A 17,200-nucleotide genomic window follows, 5' to 3' on the forward strand; every position below is an offset into this window, starting at 1 on the left:
AGTATTATCATGATCAACTTAATGGGCATATTTACCATAAAGTGGTCTTGTTAACGTAGTACTTTGGGGAGGTTTCCCTATGATCTATTGAATATGAAAATAACAGACAGAAAAGATGATTGTTTCCTGGACACGAGAGCCGTGGGAAAGGCACTTCTCCCACCAGAGAGACAGCACAGAATAGCAGATAGAGTCAGATCCTTAGTGTTCCTGACCATATTTCTTCATCTGTTAAATGTGCTTCCTACCTGCTAGGGTTGTGGTAAGGATTCAGTGAGCTCTTATATGTAAAGCACTTTGTGAGCTTTAAAACATTACATAATGATAATAATAACAACAACAATAACAACAACACCTAGCACTTATGTAGTGTTTTAAAGCTTGTAAAGTGCTTTACAAATTCTCATTTTGACTTTACATTAACCCTGTTGCTGTTATTATCCCCATTTTATAGATGAGGAAATTGAGGCAAACCAAGGTTAAGTGATTTGCCCTGGGTTACTTAGCCAGAAAGTGTTTGAAGTCATATGTGAACCCAGGTCCAGCATGCTGAAGCCATTGCACCACCTAACTGTCTCCATGTTCATTATATATTATACATGCCTATTATTATTATTGTTACTATTACTACTATTTTTGTCCTTGGAATGTTGTAAGTTTATTTTGTTTTCCATTTCTAAGTGTGTTATCCTAATTTGGTTAACTAAGGAATGTTACGTTAATTATGAGAGAGCCGTAGTGTAGATAGGAGGTAGTTGTTGACACATTTTTCATTCAGTGACAAGAATAGTAACTTCATCTAGTGGTCATCCTTGTAACTTACCTGAATTTTTTCAGCTAAGTAAAATCACTTAGCTAAAAAAAAAAAATCTATATCATAAATACTTCTTCTAATGGTTTCTCTGCTGTCATTTGCAAATAACTTGAGTGAATTGAAATGGACCCAGATGAGTATTAGTGAAGGCAAGGGGACGTGATATACATTGTAGACTTTCCCAGTTATGTTTGGAGAAAGATTAACTTATTTGGTTGAATAACTTTCAATTTATGTAGTCCATGTACATGAAAACATCTTTTGTTTTTCTTTAGATTATTTAAAACATCCAACTGTTCATATAGAAATGCAGATTGCAATGGCGGTTCTGCTTTGAATTTTCATATTGGACCAGTGGAAAATCTCAAAACTAAGATGAACAAAGGGGAATTGTGGAAAAATAGTGTCAGTAAGCAGAATCCACTATATCCAGATGTTAATCTCTTTACTACAAAGGATGCTCTCTTTGCTTCTGACATTGGAGAAGGCATTTTCAAAACACAAAATTTAACAAATGCTCCAGAGTCACTTGGTATTCAAGGTAATTTTAAATGGTTTTGTAATTGTTTTGAAAAAGTTAAGTTTAGTAGTATAGAGCAGTTTAGATAAATTTTGTCGTTCTAATAGGCTGCCATCCTAGGGGTATAATTTTCTATATTTTCCTATACAATTTATTTTTTTCCCATTTTATTTCATCTTAATTAAAATAACTATTTGAAAGAATTCATATGATCTCTGAATCTATCATATGGAAAAATCTACTTCTGCATGTATAAATCTGTGGAAATTTTCTTCCATTTTAGGGACAGTAGAAAAAGATGTGTGTTCCTTGAAGTCTGTTACAGAAATCCGTATCCTTTTTTAGAACAAAATAACAACATTTATGAAATCATAGTTTTTAACATTTTATTTAATTTGTTTCCTGGGGTGCCTGTTTTCTTATACTTTTAAATAACTATAAAGTAGAAGTAGTAGGTCCCAGACATGTATTTCTGGTTATATGGATGAGGGATGCATTTTTATCAGTGTGCATGATTCTCTAGAGTATGGTTTGCATGGCCAAATAATTCAGTGCCAAGTGGCCCCCCATTAGTGATGAGCCTCATTGTACTCAGCTAAGCTGGTCTTCAGAAAGCAGGTGTGACCTGTGGCCAGGCTCATACTGCTGCCCTTCCAACATGGTGGAATTTTCCAGCTGATGTCGCCTTCCAGGACCCTAGGCCACCTTTGTACAATTAGTGAGTCAGCAAATATTTATTTAGTACCTCTTGTGTGCCACGCACTGTGCTAGGTTCTGAGACAAAAGAGAAAACAGCTTTTGCCCTAAAGGAACAGTTGTTGTCACAAGCCACATAATAGACATATTCACCAGTTAGTGCCCTTGTGAACATAGTACATATAGTTGCAGGCGTGTAAATTCTAACAGGGGAGGTTAGATGCACATCACATGTGTGTATGCGTGTGTATGTTTATACAAAGCAGAGAAGAGCAAATACTGAATGACCTTGGGAGGACAGGCAGTGTCGCAGCTAAGGGATCTCATGCAGAGGGAAGTATTTGAACTGAGTTGTGAAGGCAAGCATGCATTCTGCAAGATGTAGGTGAGAAGGGAGACAGTTACAAGCATGGGAGGCGGCCAGCACAGAGGCAGAGAGACATGAGATGCAGTGTCTTGTGTGAGGAACAGCGAGAAGCCTGGTGTAAGTGGACTAGAGTGTGCATGGAGGGAGTAATGGGCAAAAAGATTGGAGAGACGGGATGTAGCCTGGTTGTGAGGAGTGAGCTTTCATTGCCAAATGGGAGTATGTATTCAATCCTAGAAAGATTACGGAGGGGGCAGCTAGGTGGTGCAGTGGATAAAGCACCGGCCCTGAGTTCAAATCCAGCTTCAGATACTTGACACTTAACTAGCTGTGTGACACTGGGCAAGTCACTTAACCCTCATTGCCCCACAAAAAAAAAAAAGTAAAAAGAAAGAATAGGGAGCCCCAGGAATTTGCTGAATGGGGGATGAGTGACACGGCCCATGAGATAGTGTTGAAATAGAAATGGCAAGGTTTGTCACTTAACTATGTAGGATAAATGAGAGTGGGGAGTAGAGGATGACACCAAAGTTTTAAATCTGAGTGACTAAAAGGATAGTGTTACCCTTGACAAAAACAGGGAAGCTCAAAAGAGGGTAGATTTTGAGGGTAAAATGGTGAGTTCCGTTTGGGACATACTAAGTTTGAGATGTCTACAGGAAATCCCAGTTTTAAAACTCGAGTATTCAGTTGATGATTTAGGACGAGAAATTAGGAGAGTGATGAGAGATGGATGTATAGATATTGTAATCATCTACAGAGTGATAATAATTGAACTTTGGGTGCTCATGAGCCCAAAAGAGAGGATGTGGAGCCAAGATGGCGGAGTAGCAGAAAGAAGTACAGTGAGCCCCCTGCCTCTATCCTCCAATTAAGTCTATAAAATGCACCGGACTAAATCAAAGCCAGGAAATCCAAGAAAATCCAAAAAATCACAGTGAGTCATTTTTCCTGGCCAGATCAACAGAGAAATAAACAGGAAGGCCTCTAGACCCTGGGGAGGGGATCTGACAGGGTGGATGCTGCATAGAGCACTCCAGGGTGAAGGTATGTACCAGGGCAAGAGGAGGTCCCAGAGCCATCCAGTTTATGCAAGGTAAAAGAACGAGGAGCATCTACCAGTTCTGTCCCTCACTACCCAGTTACAAGTCATAGATCCAAGGAATACTGAGGAGGGGACCTGGGGGGGGGGGGTGGTCCAGAGTGAGGAGTGGTCGTGGGCCCTAGCCTTTGTACCACGAGAGGAACAAGTTCAGAAGCAAGCAGCATCTGTGTGAGTCCAACCTTAGGAGGAGAGAAGGGTATCAGTTCCAGCCTCTAGCCCAGGCTGAAGCCTGAAGAATAATTGTAGTAGGAATCCCAGAAGAAAATGGAGCCTGCAGTTCCAGCAGTCTGAACTCGCAGAGCTGTCCAGCTTGTCAATAGTGAGTCCAGCAGCAGTCCACTGAAATTTATGAATAAACAAGAGACAGAGAGCAGAGTGAAGTATAAAATGGATAATTTTGATTACATTAAATTAAAAAGGTTTTATACAAATAAAATAAATGTAGCCAAGATCAGAAGAAAGCAGAAAATTGGAAAATCAAGTTTTTATAGACAGAATCTCACATAAAGGTCTCATGTTTCAAACGTGTAAAGAACTTTGTCAAATCTATAAGAATATGAGTCATTCCCCAATTGATAAATGGTCAAAGGATATGACCAAGCAGTTTTCCAATGAAGAAATCAAATCAGTTTATAGTGTTATGAAAAGATGCTCTAAATCATTATTGATTAGAGAAATACAAGATGATTGTGGAAAAAGGAAAAGAACTTTTATATTCTAAAATATTTATAGCAGCTTTCTTTGTGGTGGCAAAGAACTGAAAATTGGATGCCCCTCAATTGGGGAATGGCTGAACAAGTTATGGTATGTGATCATGATGGAATACTACTGTGCTATAAGAAATGATGGCCTGGGGCAGCTAGGTGGTGCAGTGGATAAAGCACTGGCCCTGGTTTCAGGAGGACCTGAATTCAAATTTGGCCTCAGACACTTGACACGTACTAGCTGTGTGACTCTGGGCAAGTCACTTAACCCCCATTGCCCTGCAAAAAAACAAAAACAAACAAACAAAAAAAGAAATGATGGTCTCAAAGACCTTAGAAAAACCTGGATAGACTTGCACAAAATAAATTAAAACGAGCAGAACCAAGAGAATATTGCTTACAGTAACAGCAATATTGTTTTAAGAATGACTTTGAGTGACTAAATCATTTTGACTATTATAAATACCCAAATTAACTACAAAGGACATCTGAAGGAAGAAGATATATCTGCATCTAGAGAAAGAACTCATAAAGGGAAGTATGTATAGAAGGGTTTTACACACACACACACACACACACACACACACACACACACATACTTGTGTCTAATGCTATCCATCTCTAGGGTGGGGGAGGGGAGGGAAGAAGAAAAGAAAGTTAAATTATAACTTTATTATATATTTAAAAGGACTAGCACGTTGTATACAATAGATTAGCGGTTTCATGTACAGTCCTCCTTTTTTCTATTCTATGGTATGAAAATGCTTTTTTAATTTAAGTTTAGAATAAATTTTTTAAAAAATAAATGACATAGTAGGGACAGCTAGGTGGCGCAGTGGATAGAGCACTGGCCCTGGATTCAGGAGTATCTGAGTTCAAATCCAGCCTCAGACACTTGACACTTACTAGCTGTGTGACCCTGGACAAATCACTTAACCCCCATTGCCCCACAAAAAATAAAATAAATGAATGAATGAATGAATGACATAGAGAAAACGAATTAGAAAGGGAATTAACAGCTCGGCACAAGAGGTACAAAACTTTGCCCAAGTAACCTCCCTAAAAATTAGAATGGACCCAATACACCCATGGCTAAGGTATATGATATATATGTTTATACAACAAAGGAAACAGAGGAGTGGTTAGACAGGTGGCATGAGAATCAAGAAGGAGAGCAATGTTACAAAAATCTCCAAGGAGGTTGCTATTCCTTCTCCGATTGGACGACGGAGCAAAGAGCTTCTTCCATCCCCTCTATTTATAGAGGGCTCCCAATTCCAGCCCTCTCTTCCCTTGTCACCAGCTGTTCTACTTGATTTTGACCCCACCATTATCTTTATTATGCCCCTACTGGGTACTATCTGGCACACCACTCCCATTTTCAGCTTCCTTTTGTGTAGTGTCTTCCCCCATTAAACTGTAAGCCCTTGAGGGCAGGGACTGTCTTTTTTTATTTGTATCTCCATACTTAGCACAGTGCTTGGTACATAATAGAGACTTTATAAACGTCTGTTCTATTGAAAAGAGAGGAAAAGGTGTGAAAGGGACAGTGACTCACTTTCTACTTGTGACTCTCAGAGATGGTCAGTGAAGAGAGTTTCTATTTGAATTAGGACTTTGTGCGAACCTGTTCACCTCCAATTGAAGGCAGTTGAACAAGTAAGCTTTATATCATAAGAAAAGGAGACCCAAGTGACCGAACCCAGAGTAGTGAATAGGTTTGTCAAGAAAGTAATTTATAAAGAGTTAGCTAAAAGAGTTACTAACAAGAGTAACAGAGGGAAAAAAAACGAGTAACAGAAGACCAAAGAGATTGCTTCTGGCAAGTATGGAAGGCAAGGGAAATTGTACAGTGCAATGTTTGGTGGGGAATTGAGAGTGTGCCATGTTTGTTTTTCTGCCAAGTGACAAGTAATGGCTCTATATGCACCAAGTTTATCTCCTTTCAGAGGGAAAGGTGAAAGATTTAGAGGCCTGCACCTCTGCTTTGAAGGTCATCAGCAAGAAGGAAGAATGAATAAAGTACTTCTAAAAGAAAACAAAGAAGGAAAAGCCTGAAGAGGCAGAAGGGAATCCTAACCTGTGGTAACAGGTTGGCAAGTTGCAGGATATGAAAAAGTGAAGGAAGGAAAGGACCACTAAGTATTAATTGAATTTTAGCTGTGAAGCTCTTTCAGTAACAAGGGAAGTGTAATCCTCTCATGGGGAAGTAGCTTTTTGTGCTCCATGTGAGGATGATGTGGGTCCCCAGGTGCCGTCAGGAGAGAGGATAGCCATTAAGATCCAGGGGAAAAAGCAACAAGTAGTTGTGGTTGGTAACTCTTGCTGAGAGGGACTGAGACAACTCTTGGTCAAGCTGACATGAATAATGAATAATAAATATGAATGAATAATGAATAATAAAGAGGATTTTCATGGTCCTGGGGAATGTATCTGCAGTGTAATGGAGAGGCTTCCAAGACTCTTTAAACCAAAAATGAATGCTCCCCATTCCTCTTGATTCATGTAAGGAGAAATGATCATTAAACATAAAGCATTGATAGGGATTTTGATGCCCTGCCTCAAGCCCCCTAAACACCTTAGGGGCACAGGTGGTATAGTCAGCACTGCTGCCAAATGAAAGTAAAGACTTGAAAAGAGAAAGGCAAACATGGAAAGTGAACAACCAGTTATGAAAATGATATCTGAGAATATTATTTGGTTTTCTGGACCATGCTTTAGAATATAGGGAGAACAGGCTCCTATTGGAAACAAAATTTCATGAGGATATATTTAAAGTCTTATATATCAGCTTCACAAGCATGAATTGTTCAAGGGTAGAAAGTTAGATGGCAGATTGTCTGAAAAAGGCCTGGGAGTTTTAGAGTTTTAGTGGACTGCAAGCTCAGGATGAGTCAACAGTGTGATATGACATTAAAAAAAAAAAGGAAAGCTATATTAATGGGCACAGCTTCCAGGAATAAGGTGATAATAATCTCATTCTCCTTTGGTCCGACATCATCTGGAGTATCCTATTAAGTTCTAGGTGCTATACTTTAACAAGTTTTGGTTGATTATATTGGGATACAAGATGGTTGATGGCCTTTTTTCAGGAACATTGAATGGAGAAGGAGATGGATGGTAATGGCACCTGTCCAGTAAGGGACATATGGTAAAGGAAACCTCTAATCCAGGGCAGCCTGCAATGTAGGGCAGAAATGCTTCTTCCCTTCTCATTGGCAGCAGACCTCTCCTTTCTCCTGGAAACCAAGTCCCATGGTTTTATTGAAGAGAAAATAAGCATATAACTTTAAGTAAATGTATAACCAGTTGATATGGAACTTTTAGGGGATTAGGACGCACTCTTCTTGAAAATTGTGTATATCATACTTAGTGCCCATGTAGAAACAACTATAGTTATAGGATTCATTTGAGTAAATAGTTGATTAAGGACTAGAGCTCACTTTTTTTTTTTGGTAGCTCACTACTTAGGACGCACTCAGTACATTTCTAGTGGCAAGAAATTTTCCTTGGAAATGTTTTTTTTGTTTTATCATTTAAATTATCTTTAAAATTATCTGCCCTTTCTAACTTCAACACCCTCTCTACCCCTCATTAAGCAAAAAATAATAAATAAAAAATAGAAAGAAAGGAAGAAAGAGGGAGGGTGGAAGGAAGGAAGGAAGAAAGAAAGAAGTCTTCAATACATAGCTGCATAATCTGGCAACATAAATCCTACTACATTAACCATTTCTGAAAATGTGATCACATTTGGGGTTTTTTTGTTTTGTTTTTTGGGGGTTTTTTAGATAGGCAATTGGGATTAAGTGACTTGCCCAGGGTCACACAGCTAGTAAGTGTTAAGTGTCTGAGGTTGGATTTGAACTCAGGTACTCCTGAATCCAGGGCCAGTGCTCTATCCACTGTGCCACCTAGCTGCCCCCACATTTGTTGTTTTTTTCTGTTTTGTTTTGTTTTGCAGGCAATGGGGGTTAAGTGACTTTCCCAGGGTCACACAGCTAGTGTCAAGTGTCTGAGGCCGGATTTGAACTCAGGTACTCCTGACTCCAGGGCCAGTGCTCTATCCACTGTGCCACCTAGCTGCCCCCACATTTGTTTTTAATTTGACTAATGAAACATGTCATATAGCTGATGCCAAAAATCTATCAGAAGCTCTACAAAAGTATTCTTCTTGTAGTTATATTCTTGATAACAAAATTAAAAAAAAAGAATTTCTGGGCAACTGGAGCCAGAGCTAAAGGAATGTATGGGACACTGACCCTGAAAATGGGAACTACAGTAGCAAACTATGGAATTTCCCACTTGCTTGTACATTCCACACCTGTAGTTTCATTTAAGCTACTACCTCTCCCTAGATCCTCAAAGTCAGAATTGACTTGAGGCAGGGGTTGTATTAGCAGGAGGGCTTCGGGTGTCCTGCTGACAACTGGTAGAAGTCAGTGGCACATACCCTCCTCACTAGCCATCTAAATTAGATTGGGGCATTGGATTTAGATTAACAGCTAACTTCAACAGACTATTTCATTACCTATATGATAGTAAAGAAAATCTTTTTTTTTCTTCAGGTATTTTCATTAAAAAGACAGGTTACAATTTGAAGAGAATGATTTTAAAGAAAATTTTTTGTGATATACTTCCTTGGTGAAACAAATTCTCTTATTAAGGTCCCGTCGTTAGTTAAAACACAGCTACCCACACCTGTGTAGACTGATTTATTCCCTAATAGAAAGTTCATTTGTTGTCAGGGCCACTGGACTTCTATACTTTATTACTTTCAAGTGTATATTTAAGTTGAAAAGATAGAAAGGGTTTTAGATAATTTGAGACTTTTGTTGAATACTTGAGCCAGAAATCATCTTAAGAACCTTTTTGAATATTTTAATATATCTGACTGCTCCCAACAATGCTAGATTTTTCAGAGTGGCCCTGCCACAATACTCTTGTCATTTTCAGTTCTGTGGAAGTTTCTTTTTCCCATGATATAACATATAATTGCAGTGACACCGCTGAGAGTTTGTTGAACCAAAGCAAAAATGTGGTGTCAAGTGATGATAGTGATAATAAATGATGTTAGCAGGCAAGTTCTCTGTTGAGCTAGGAAGACTGATTCTTCATCCAGTCTGAAGCAAACATTAGTTTTCCTGAATGTAAATTGATATAGAACTGCCTAACGAGAGAAAAACCAGCATGATGTCCACACTTGTGACCTTGTTACAAATAAATATTTCATATGAAAAGAGACATTTTGAGGGGGAAAAATTAGATTCTTTCAAAAGGTGCCGTATTGACAGGCACAAAATTAAATTTTCAAATACTCTGTTACTGTCTGCACAACAACAATTTGAACAAATTTGGCAGAAATGTAGTTAATTTACTAAATATATACATGAAACAGCATAAGTAAAGTCCCCAGGTAGGTGGGGTTTTTTTGGCTGCCTATATTGCTAATATCCTTGTATAATTAGCTACTGTAATCTCACCAGGGTTGGGTTATCAGACCAATTTCAAAAATAAAAGATAATTTCTGGTGAATCAGTTAAATCAAACAAGAAAACAAGTCAATCAATCAATAAATATTAAGTATCTACTAACTCCTGAGGATACAGAGAAAAGCAAGAGACAGTCCCTGCTTTCAGGTTCATAATCTGATGTTTATATAACATGTATACAACTATATACAAGCAAGTTAAATTTAGGATAAATTAGAAAAAATCAACAGAGGGCACTGAGCCTCAACTTTACCCTGGCCATTTTCTGCCCCTTTGCTGCTGTTTAATCTTCCAGAGACCATCCCTGGAAGGAGTTAAGCCACTTAGCTCTGAACTCCCTGGCATCAGGCATCCCCACTGTACTTTCTCCTAAAACTCTTAACTTTTCTAATTTTTGCTGAGACTGTAATAAAAATAACACTACTATTTACCTTTGAAAAGGGTATGTCAATGGAACCCCCTGTTGTTCCACTCACTATCCCCATGATTCCTTAGCCACCACTCCCCATGGTTAATGTTTCCCTACATGCAGATGCAAGCTCCCTGGGGGCAGGGACTGTTTTATTTTTGTATTTGTATTCCTAGTGCTTAGCATGGTGCTGGGCACATAGGAAGTACTTAACAAAAGCTTGTCCATTCCAACAGCAGAATATAGTCTCTCCATGATGTTTAATCTTGTACAGTTGTAGTCCATGGGCTGTAAATTCTCTGCAGGGATTCTACTCGATGAGCTGGGGACCCTTTTCTGGTTATCATAGCATTGTGGCACAGCAGTGGAGAACCTAAGCTGTTCATCCTTCAGTTTTACCCTATGACCAGCCCACCTTTTTTGGTGATGCGCATTTCTCTGATCACATTCTTCTATGCCACTCCTTGGTTGGTCACATGTTACAGCCTACTCACACTCGCCATGTTCCTCTCCATTGCCCTTTGGAGTTAATTCTTCAGAAATGGTGGTATTATGTGACTCAGCCATAAATACCACCAAATTGATATTCAGAAGTTGAGCCTTTGTTTAAGGAATTAACTAAGCATCCTTAAAAGCACTGCACAATTTCCCAGTGAGAATCCAGCCTTCTTTTCTCCTCCTGTTGAGTTCTGGGCCCAGCTCATTATCCATGCATATGGTACTGCCAAGAAAAATCTATCGATGGACTGAGTCTTTTGTATATATTTTTACCCTCTTGGTTTTTCCAATCTGGATAGTTAGGCCAAACTCCTTTGAATGATTATGGATCTCATTTAGGAGGACTTGATGAAATAAGCATGAAGGTCATCTCCATTAGGATCTGGAGATCCTCGCCATCTGTTAGGCAGTATTTGTTCTTCACAAATTGGCGTGCCATCCTTGCGTAGGGGCCGTGCTAATCTTCTCTGTATCATTCCAATTTTAGTATACCTGCTGCCAACACAAGCACGGCAATGTTTCTTCTATTTAGACTCTTCTGGACATCCTCTGACAAGGACAGACATCTTTGAGGAGTTTATGTCTCACTTGATGATGATAATCAGAAGTCCATTGAACAAAGTTATCTCTGTTAAATAGTTAAAAGACTTGTATATAATTTTGACATATACATGGGAGACACCTTGTTGGAGGGTCTTTTTATACATTATTTTCTTACATTGAATCAGATACCTTTTATGCTGAAGGAAAAAAACACAGTGGGACCTTATGTTTTCTATACCTTTATGATTTTAAAGGTATGATGTGTTAGAGGATATCACTTATAAAACCTTGTTTCCTTCTCCCTTTATCAAGGATGCTTTTGATGCTGTGGTAGATAATTCTCATGAGGATTAAAATCAGATTTTTCTCCTCTGTGAAACCTTTATTTAGCCTCTTGCAGGTGAAAGTAATCTTTCCATCTTTAAATTTCTCATAGAACTTTGCCTGGAACTTTCCTTTGTAGGTTTCTCTATCATTTATGTTATCATTATTTGTATAAATTTCTTTCGCCCCCCCCCTTAGATTACAAGCTTTTTTTTTTTTTTATTCTTTGCAGGGCAATGAGGGTTAAGTGACTTGCCCAGGGTCACACAGATAATAAGTGTCAAATGTCTGAGGCCGGATTTGTACTCAGGTCCTCCTGAATCCAGGGCCGGTGCTTTATGCACTGTGCCACCTAGCTGCCCCCTACAAGCTTTTTTTTTTTTTTGGTGAGGCAATTGGGGTTAAGTGACTTGCCCAAGGTCACACAGCTAGTAAGTGTCAAGGGTCTGAGGTTGGATTTGAACTCAAGTCCTCCTGAATCCAGGGCCGGTGCTCTATCCACTGTGCAATCTAGCTGCCCCCCCCCTACAAGCTTTTTAAAGAGAAAAATCCATGTTACATCCTTCTTTCTATTTCCAGCACTCAGCCTAGTGCTTTGAATGGAATGCTTACTCAATAAATGCTTGTTGAATGTATGAATGAACTTTATGGCAATTAGAACTATACAGGAAATGGGCAGTCTTAGGTAGATACTCAAGCCAACACCACTAACTACATATGAGGGATTTTAAATTTTTTAAATTTTACATTTTGTTTTTGTTTTTATTTCTGCATTAATCATATTATGAAAGAAGAATCGGAAAAAAGGGGGAAAACCTCAAAAAAAAAAAAAACAACCCCAACAACAGCAAAGTAGAAACAGTATGGTTTAATCTGCATTCAGAATCCACAGTTCTTTTTTCTGGATGTGGGGAACATTTTCCATCATTAATTCTTTGGAATTGTCTTGGATCATTGCACTGCTGAGAAGAGCCAAGTATATCACAGTTGTCCATCACACAATGTTGCTGTTACTGTGTACAATGTTCTCCTGATTCTGCTTACTTTACTCAGCATCAGTCCACTTATGCCTTTCCAGGATTTTCTGAAATCTGCCTGCTCATTGTTTCTTACAGCACAATAGTATTTCATTACATTCATATACCACAACTTGTTCAGCCATTCCCCAATTGGTGGGCATTCCCTCGATTTCCAATTCTTTGCCACCACAAAGAGAGCTGCTATAAATACTTTTGTACATGTGGGTCACATCAGGGATTTTTTAAATGGGTTTTGGTGACTCCCCTATATCTGGAATGAATTGTATTAGGTGCCTTTCCATTCTAAGTTTCTGTGATTTATTAACTCCTTGATACTATCGTAAGCTGCACAATTTAGAAGCATTTTCAAAGAATTTCCATATTTCAACTATATACAGTCTAAGGCTTTGGATGATGTAAGTATGAGATTTTTCATTCAATAGTTATTGGTTTGTATTTAATGAATTTATATTATACTTGAGCATAGGGGAATGATTTCTGTTGCTTTTTTCATATCTTTTTCTCATAAAAACAAGATAAAAATTGTTAATGGTATATATTAAATGCTAATGATATATTTAATCTCATGCAAGTTTTCAATTTTAATATTTTAAAAGGTTTATAATTTACTTTTTGCAGCATTCCCACATTATTTTTCCTTAAAAATGGATACTGTATTTTTAAAGCCTCAATGTATTTTCTACTATACTCAAACTGTGTCTTTAGCTTCTTTATACAGATAGGAATTTCGTGGTTTGTGCTCCAACTGGTTCTGGGAAAACTGTAATATTTGAACTTGCTATAACAAGATTATTAATGGAAGTTCCACTACCCTGGTTGAATATTAAAATTGTTTACAGTAAGTATGTTGTCTCTTGTATAAACTAACCATTAATTAATAGCAGTAAAATATAAGTAAAGTAAAAATTATATCTTCTGCATGTAATAATACCTTTTTGTTTTTCCTTCATAAAATATTCAAGAATATACCATGTTATCCTCTGTGTACTACTAACTGTTTTCCATCTTTACAGAAGTAGGAAATGCTAGAACCAAGTTCCCTTCCATTCTTTTCTAAAAGCATATGAGTTGATCATAACTTTACTTTGGTTATAGACTTTTCAGAGTAATAAATTGAAAAACTCAAACAATTTGTTTAAGAACTGGAAAAGTAACATTTTATAATTTTGTTGTTTTCAACTGGAACCTAGGCTGCCTTACTTTCTTAGGTGTATATTTTCAATCACAGTTTAGCAATCACTTTTAGCATACTCAAGAAGTGCACATTAAGTCATAAAATGAAGAATTCTCTATTGCTGTCACAGTGGCACCAATAAAAGCTTTGTGTAGTCAGCGCTTTGATGACTGGAAAAAAAAATTTGGACCCATAGGATTGACTTGTAAAGAACTTACAGGAGATACAGCCGTGGATGACCTGTTTGAAATTCAGCACGCCCATATTATTATGACGACCCCAGTAAGTATTCTTTATAATTTATTTATCATTTGCTCTAGTAGACAAATGGATTTTGCTTTTTTCCACAAAGAATGGCCCATAGGAAAAAGTACTTAGTTGTTGGCTACAAGTACACTAAATTAACCCAAACAGACAAACTTAGGATCAGAAATATTTAGCTTAGCCTAAAAAATAAATATCACAGAAAGTTACCCATAATAACTACAAGCTTTAAAAATAACTAAAATCCCTTAGGTGACACGCTTAATAGATTTAATAAACTTAATATATCTTCTATGCTCTTTTTAGTTTGAACTAGCCATGACTTCATAGAAAGACTCGGTATGACTTGACAAGATAGGTTAAGGGTGCTAGGTGGGATCAATGAACATTTAATGGGCAAACTATAAAAAAGCGAGGAGGTATAGATTTTTTAAAACCCATTTGCAAGAGTACAATGATGATAGTCTGTTTAGGTTACTTTTAGGATGAGAGATTTATCATTAACTAGCTTTGAAGCATTTTGTTTCACAAAGTCCTGTAATGTCTTTGTAATTTATTATGCTTATTATAATTGCTATATTAATGTATTTCAAATAATTTTCCCCAGGAAAAATGGGATAGCATGACTAGGAAATGGAGAGACAACTCTCTGGTCCAATTGGTACGACTATTCCTCATTGATGAGGTAAGGAATTCATCATTCACTTCTATCTGGAAGGACAAAAGGAGGATCCTAACAAAAAGGGAAGAATCAGATATTGTCAACTATAACCTTTGTGTCTACAAGTGGCGATTATGCACATTCACTCGAGAATAAACTATTAACAACTTCATGGAGTTAAACTGTCATACTATAGGAAATGAAAACATTTTGCAAATCATTGATTATGCCTTGCTTTCTTGGTTAGGTACATGTTGTGAAAGATGAAAATCGTGGTCCAACTCTTGAAGTTGTGATCACTCGAATGAAAACTATATCTTCTTTATCTCAAACCTCAGAAAATTCCAGTGCTGCTATTCTGGTGAGATTTGTGGCTGTGTCTGCAACAATTCCAAATGCAGAAGATGTAAGTGAAGATTTTAATAATTTCTTTGTATAATTAAATAGGTATAAATGCTAACAAACTATTCTGTACTATGTATGTTACATAATTTAGAAATCAGTTCTCTTGGAAAAGAATGAAAATTCTGAGCTTAAGTTTTCTTACTTGTAAAAACAGGGAGAATTGTGTTTATACAACCTACCTTAAAGGTGGTTATTCAAGGTACTTGGTAAACTTTTTTTTTTAACTAGACCTATGATTTCATTAGTGTCTGAGAAAGTTTCTTAGAGGCACTGAGAGGATAACTGACTTGCTTAGGGTCACACAGTGACTACTGTGACATTCTGATATATTTTTGTTATTTGTAGATTGCCGAGTGGCTTTCAGATGGCAAGAGGCCTGCCAAATGTTTGAAAATAGATGAGAAACACAGGCCAGTGAAACTCCGCAAAGTTGTTCTTGGATTTCCATGGAGTAGTAACCAAACAGAGTTTAAGTTTGATTTATCACTCAATTACAAAGTTGCCAGTGTCATACAGACTTATTCTGATCAGAAACCAACTCTTGTGGTATGAAGTGATTTGTTGTTAATTTTGGAATGGAATTTTTGTTCTTGACCATGGTTAATATCAAAACTAAAATTCATTTGCAGTTTTGTGCCACAAGGAAAGGTGTGCAACAAGCAGCTTCAGTTCTCTCAAAAAATGCTAAATTTGTCATGACGATGGAACAGAAACAAAGGTATTCTTTTTATTTAAGTGCTAAAAAGTCTGTGGCATGAGTTGACAAGGTTTTCATCATTGTGACACCTACTTTCTGAGTTAGATGATGCTGCCTTTATGTAAAATATCATTCTTTATTTTTAAGTATAGCTTTTATTCATTATTTGGACAAATAATTTGATAGATACCTGTCACATTCCAAGATAACTCATAAAAATTATTTTTTTGTAATATTCTGATGATGTTGTGAGCAGGAATCCTAATGATTTTATGGTATCTTTTATTATGTAGGTTACAAAAATATACACATTCCATAAGAGATTATAAACTGAGAGGTAAGTCTAAAATTCATGGAACTGCACTATCAGAGTTGGCAGGGAGTCTCAGCCATTTTTGAACAGATAGGTAGTTATCTGGTTTTTGTTTGAAGACCCTGAATGAAGGAGATTCCAGTATCTTCCAAGGCTATATGTTACACTTTTTGAAAGCTCTAATTCTTAAGAACTTTTTTTTTATATCAATACTAACTCTGCCTCTCTGTGACTTTGTAGGAGGACCAGGGCAGAGAGGAGAACAGGACTATTGCAACCCTACTGATAAATATGAGGCCTTTTTAAAGGCAACTTAAGATCTCAATTTTTTTGGATATTGAACTTGCATTCAGCTCCTTAAGACAAATTGCTCTCTGATCATGTCTTCCCTGTCTTGTATATGTGAAGATGATTTTTTGAACCCACAGATAAGGCTTTGCATTTATTTCTATAAAGTTTCATCTTAATAGCTTGACCTCACATTTTAGCCTCCCAAGATCTTTTGGATTAGAACTATTGTTCATTGTGTTAATGATGCATTATAGCTTTGTGTAATCTACAGATTTGATACATATCCCTCTAAGTCATTAATGCAGATGTTAAGCAACTCAAATCCAAGTATATATCTTTAAGGCATTCCTCGAGAGACCACCTTCCAAATCAACATCAAACATTAATGACCAGACATTCTATCTCCCTGCTGGGCATTTTCATTTGCTCTCTTTTATTCCTAGAATTCTTACCTTCTTCATCTCTTCTTCCTGTATTCCCTGACTTCCTTCAAGTCAAGGTAAAATTCCACCTTCTACAGGAAGCCCTTCCCAATCCTCCTCAGTGCTAGTGCTTTCCTTCTGTTATCTCCAATTTATCCTGTATATATCTTGTTTGTATGTAGTTGTTTGCACATTGTCTCCCCCATTATACTCAGAGCTCCTTGAGAAAATGGACTTTGATTTGCCTTTCTTTGTATCCCTAGCTATTAGCATGGTACCTGCCACATAATAGGCATTTAGTAAATGTTCGTACTTACTAACAGAATGCTGTTGCATTAGGATGTGCAAGAGGTGATGAGGATTTGAATTATGATCATGGTTATATAAGTAGAGAAAAATGACAGATATGAGAGATGTGGAAGTAGATAAGATTTGGCAATTGATTTTATCTGGGGGGCAACAGA

General features: G+C 37.3%; 1 protein-coding gene and 1 non-coding gene across 2 annotated transcripts in view; one reads left to right on the forward strand and one right to left on the reverse strand.

Annotated features, from left to right (window-relative positions):
• The window catches only part of HFM1 (helicase for meiosis 1), a 112,797-nt gene that overhangs the window by 15,829 nt on the left and 79,768 nt on the right, over positions 1-17,200 (forward strand). The window contains exons 4-13 of the mRNA XM_044003107.1: positions 1,090-1,355; positions 1,618-1,665; positions 12,834-12,904; positions 13,215-13,347; positions 13,814-13,965; positions 14,555-14,632; positions 14,856-15,014; positions 15,359-15,559; positions 15,643-15,731; positions 16,004-16,047. Coding sequence (XP_043859042.1) covers positions 1,090-1,355; positions 1,618-1,665; positions 12,834-12,904; positions 13,215-13,347; positions 13,814-13,965; positions 14,555-14,632; positions 14,856-15,014; positions 15,359-15,559; positions 15,643-15,731; positions 16,004-16,047 — 1,241 coding nt within the window. The remainder of the gene's footprint in view (positions 1-1,089; positions 1,356-1,617; positions 1,666-12,833; positions 12,905-13,214; positions 13,348-13,813; positions 13,966-14,554; positions 14,633-14,855; positions 15,015-15,358; positions 15,560-15,642; positions 15,732-16,003; positions 16,048-17,200) is intronic.
• Positions 11,007-11,113, reverse strand: LOC122726979. The gene has a single exon (XR_006352969.1). It is a non-coding gene; the product is annotated as a U6 spliceosomal RNA (small nuclear RNA).

The sequence above is a fragment of the Dromiciops gliroides genome, chromosome 4 (assembly GCF_019393635.1).
Source record: "Dromiciops gliroides isolate mDroGli1 chromosome 4, mDroGli1.pri, whole genome shotgun sequence".
In the NCBI taxonomy this organism is placed as follows: domain Eukaryota; kingdom Metazoa; phylum Chordata; class Mammalia; order Microbiotheria; family Microbiotheriidae; genus Dromiciops; species Dromiciops gliroides.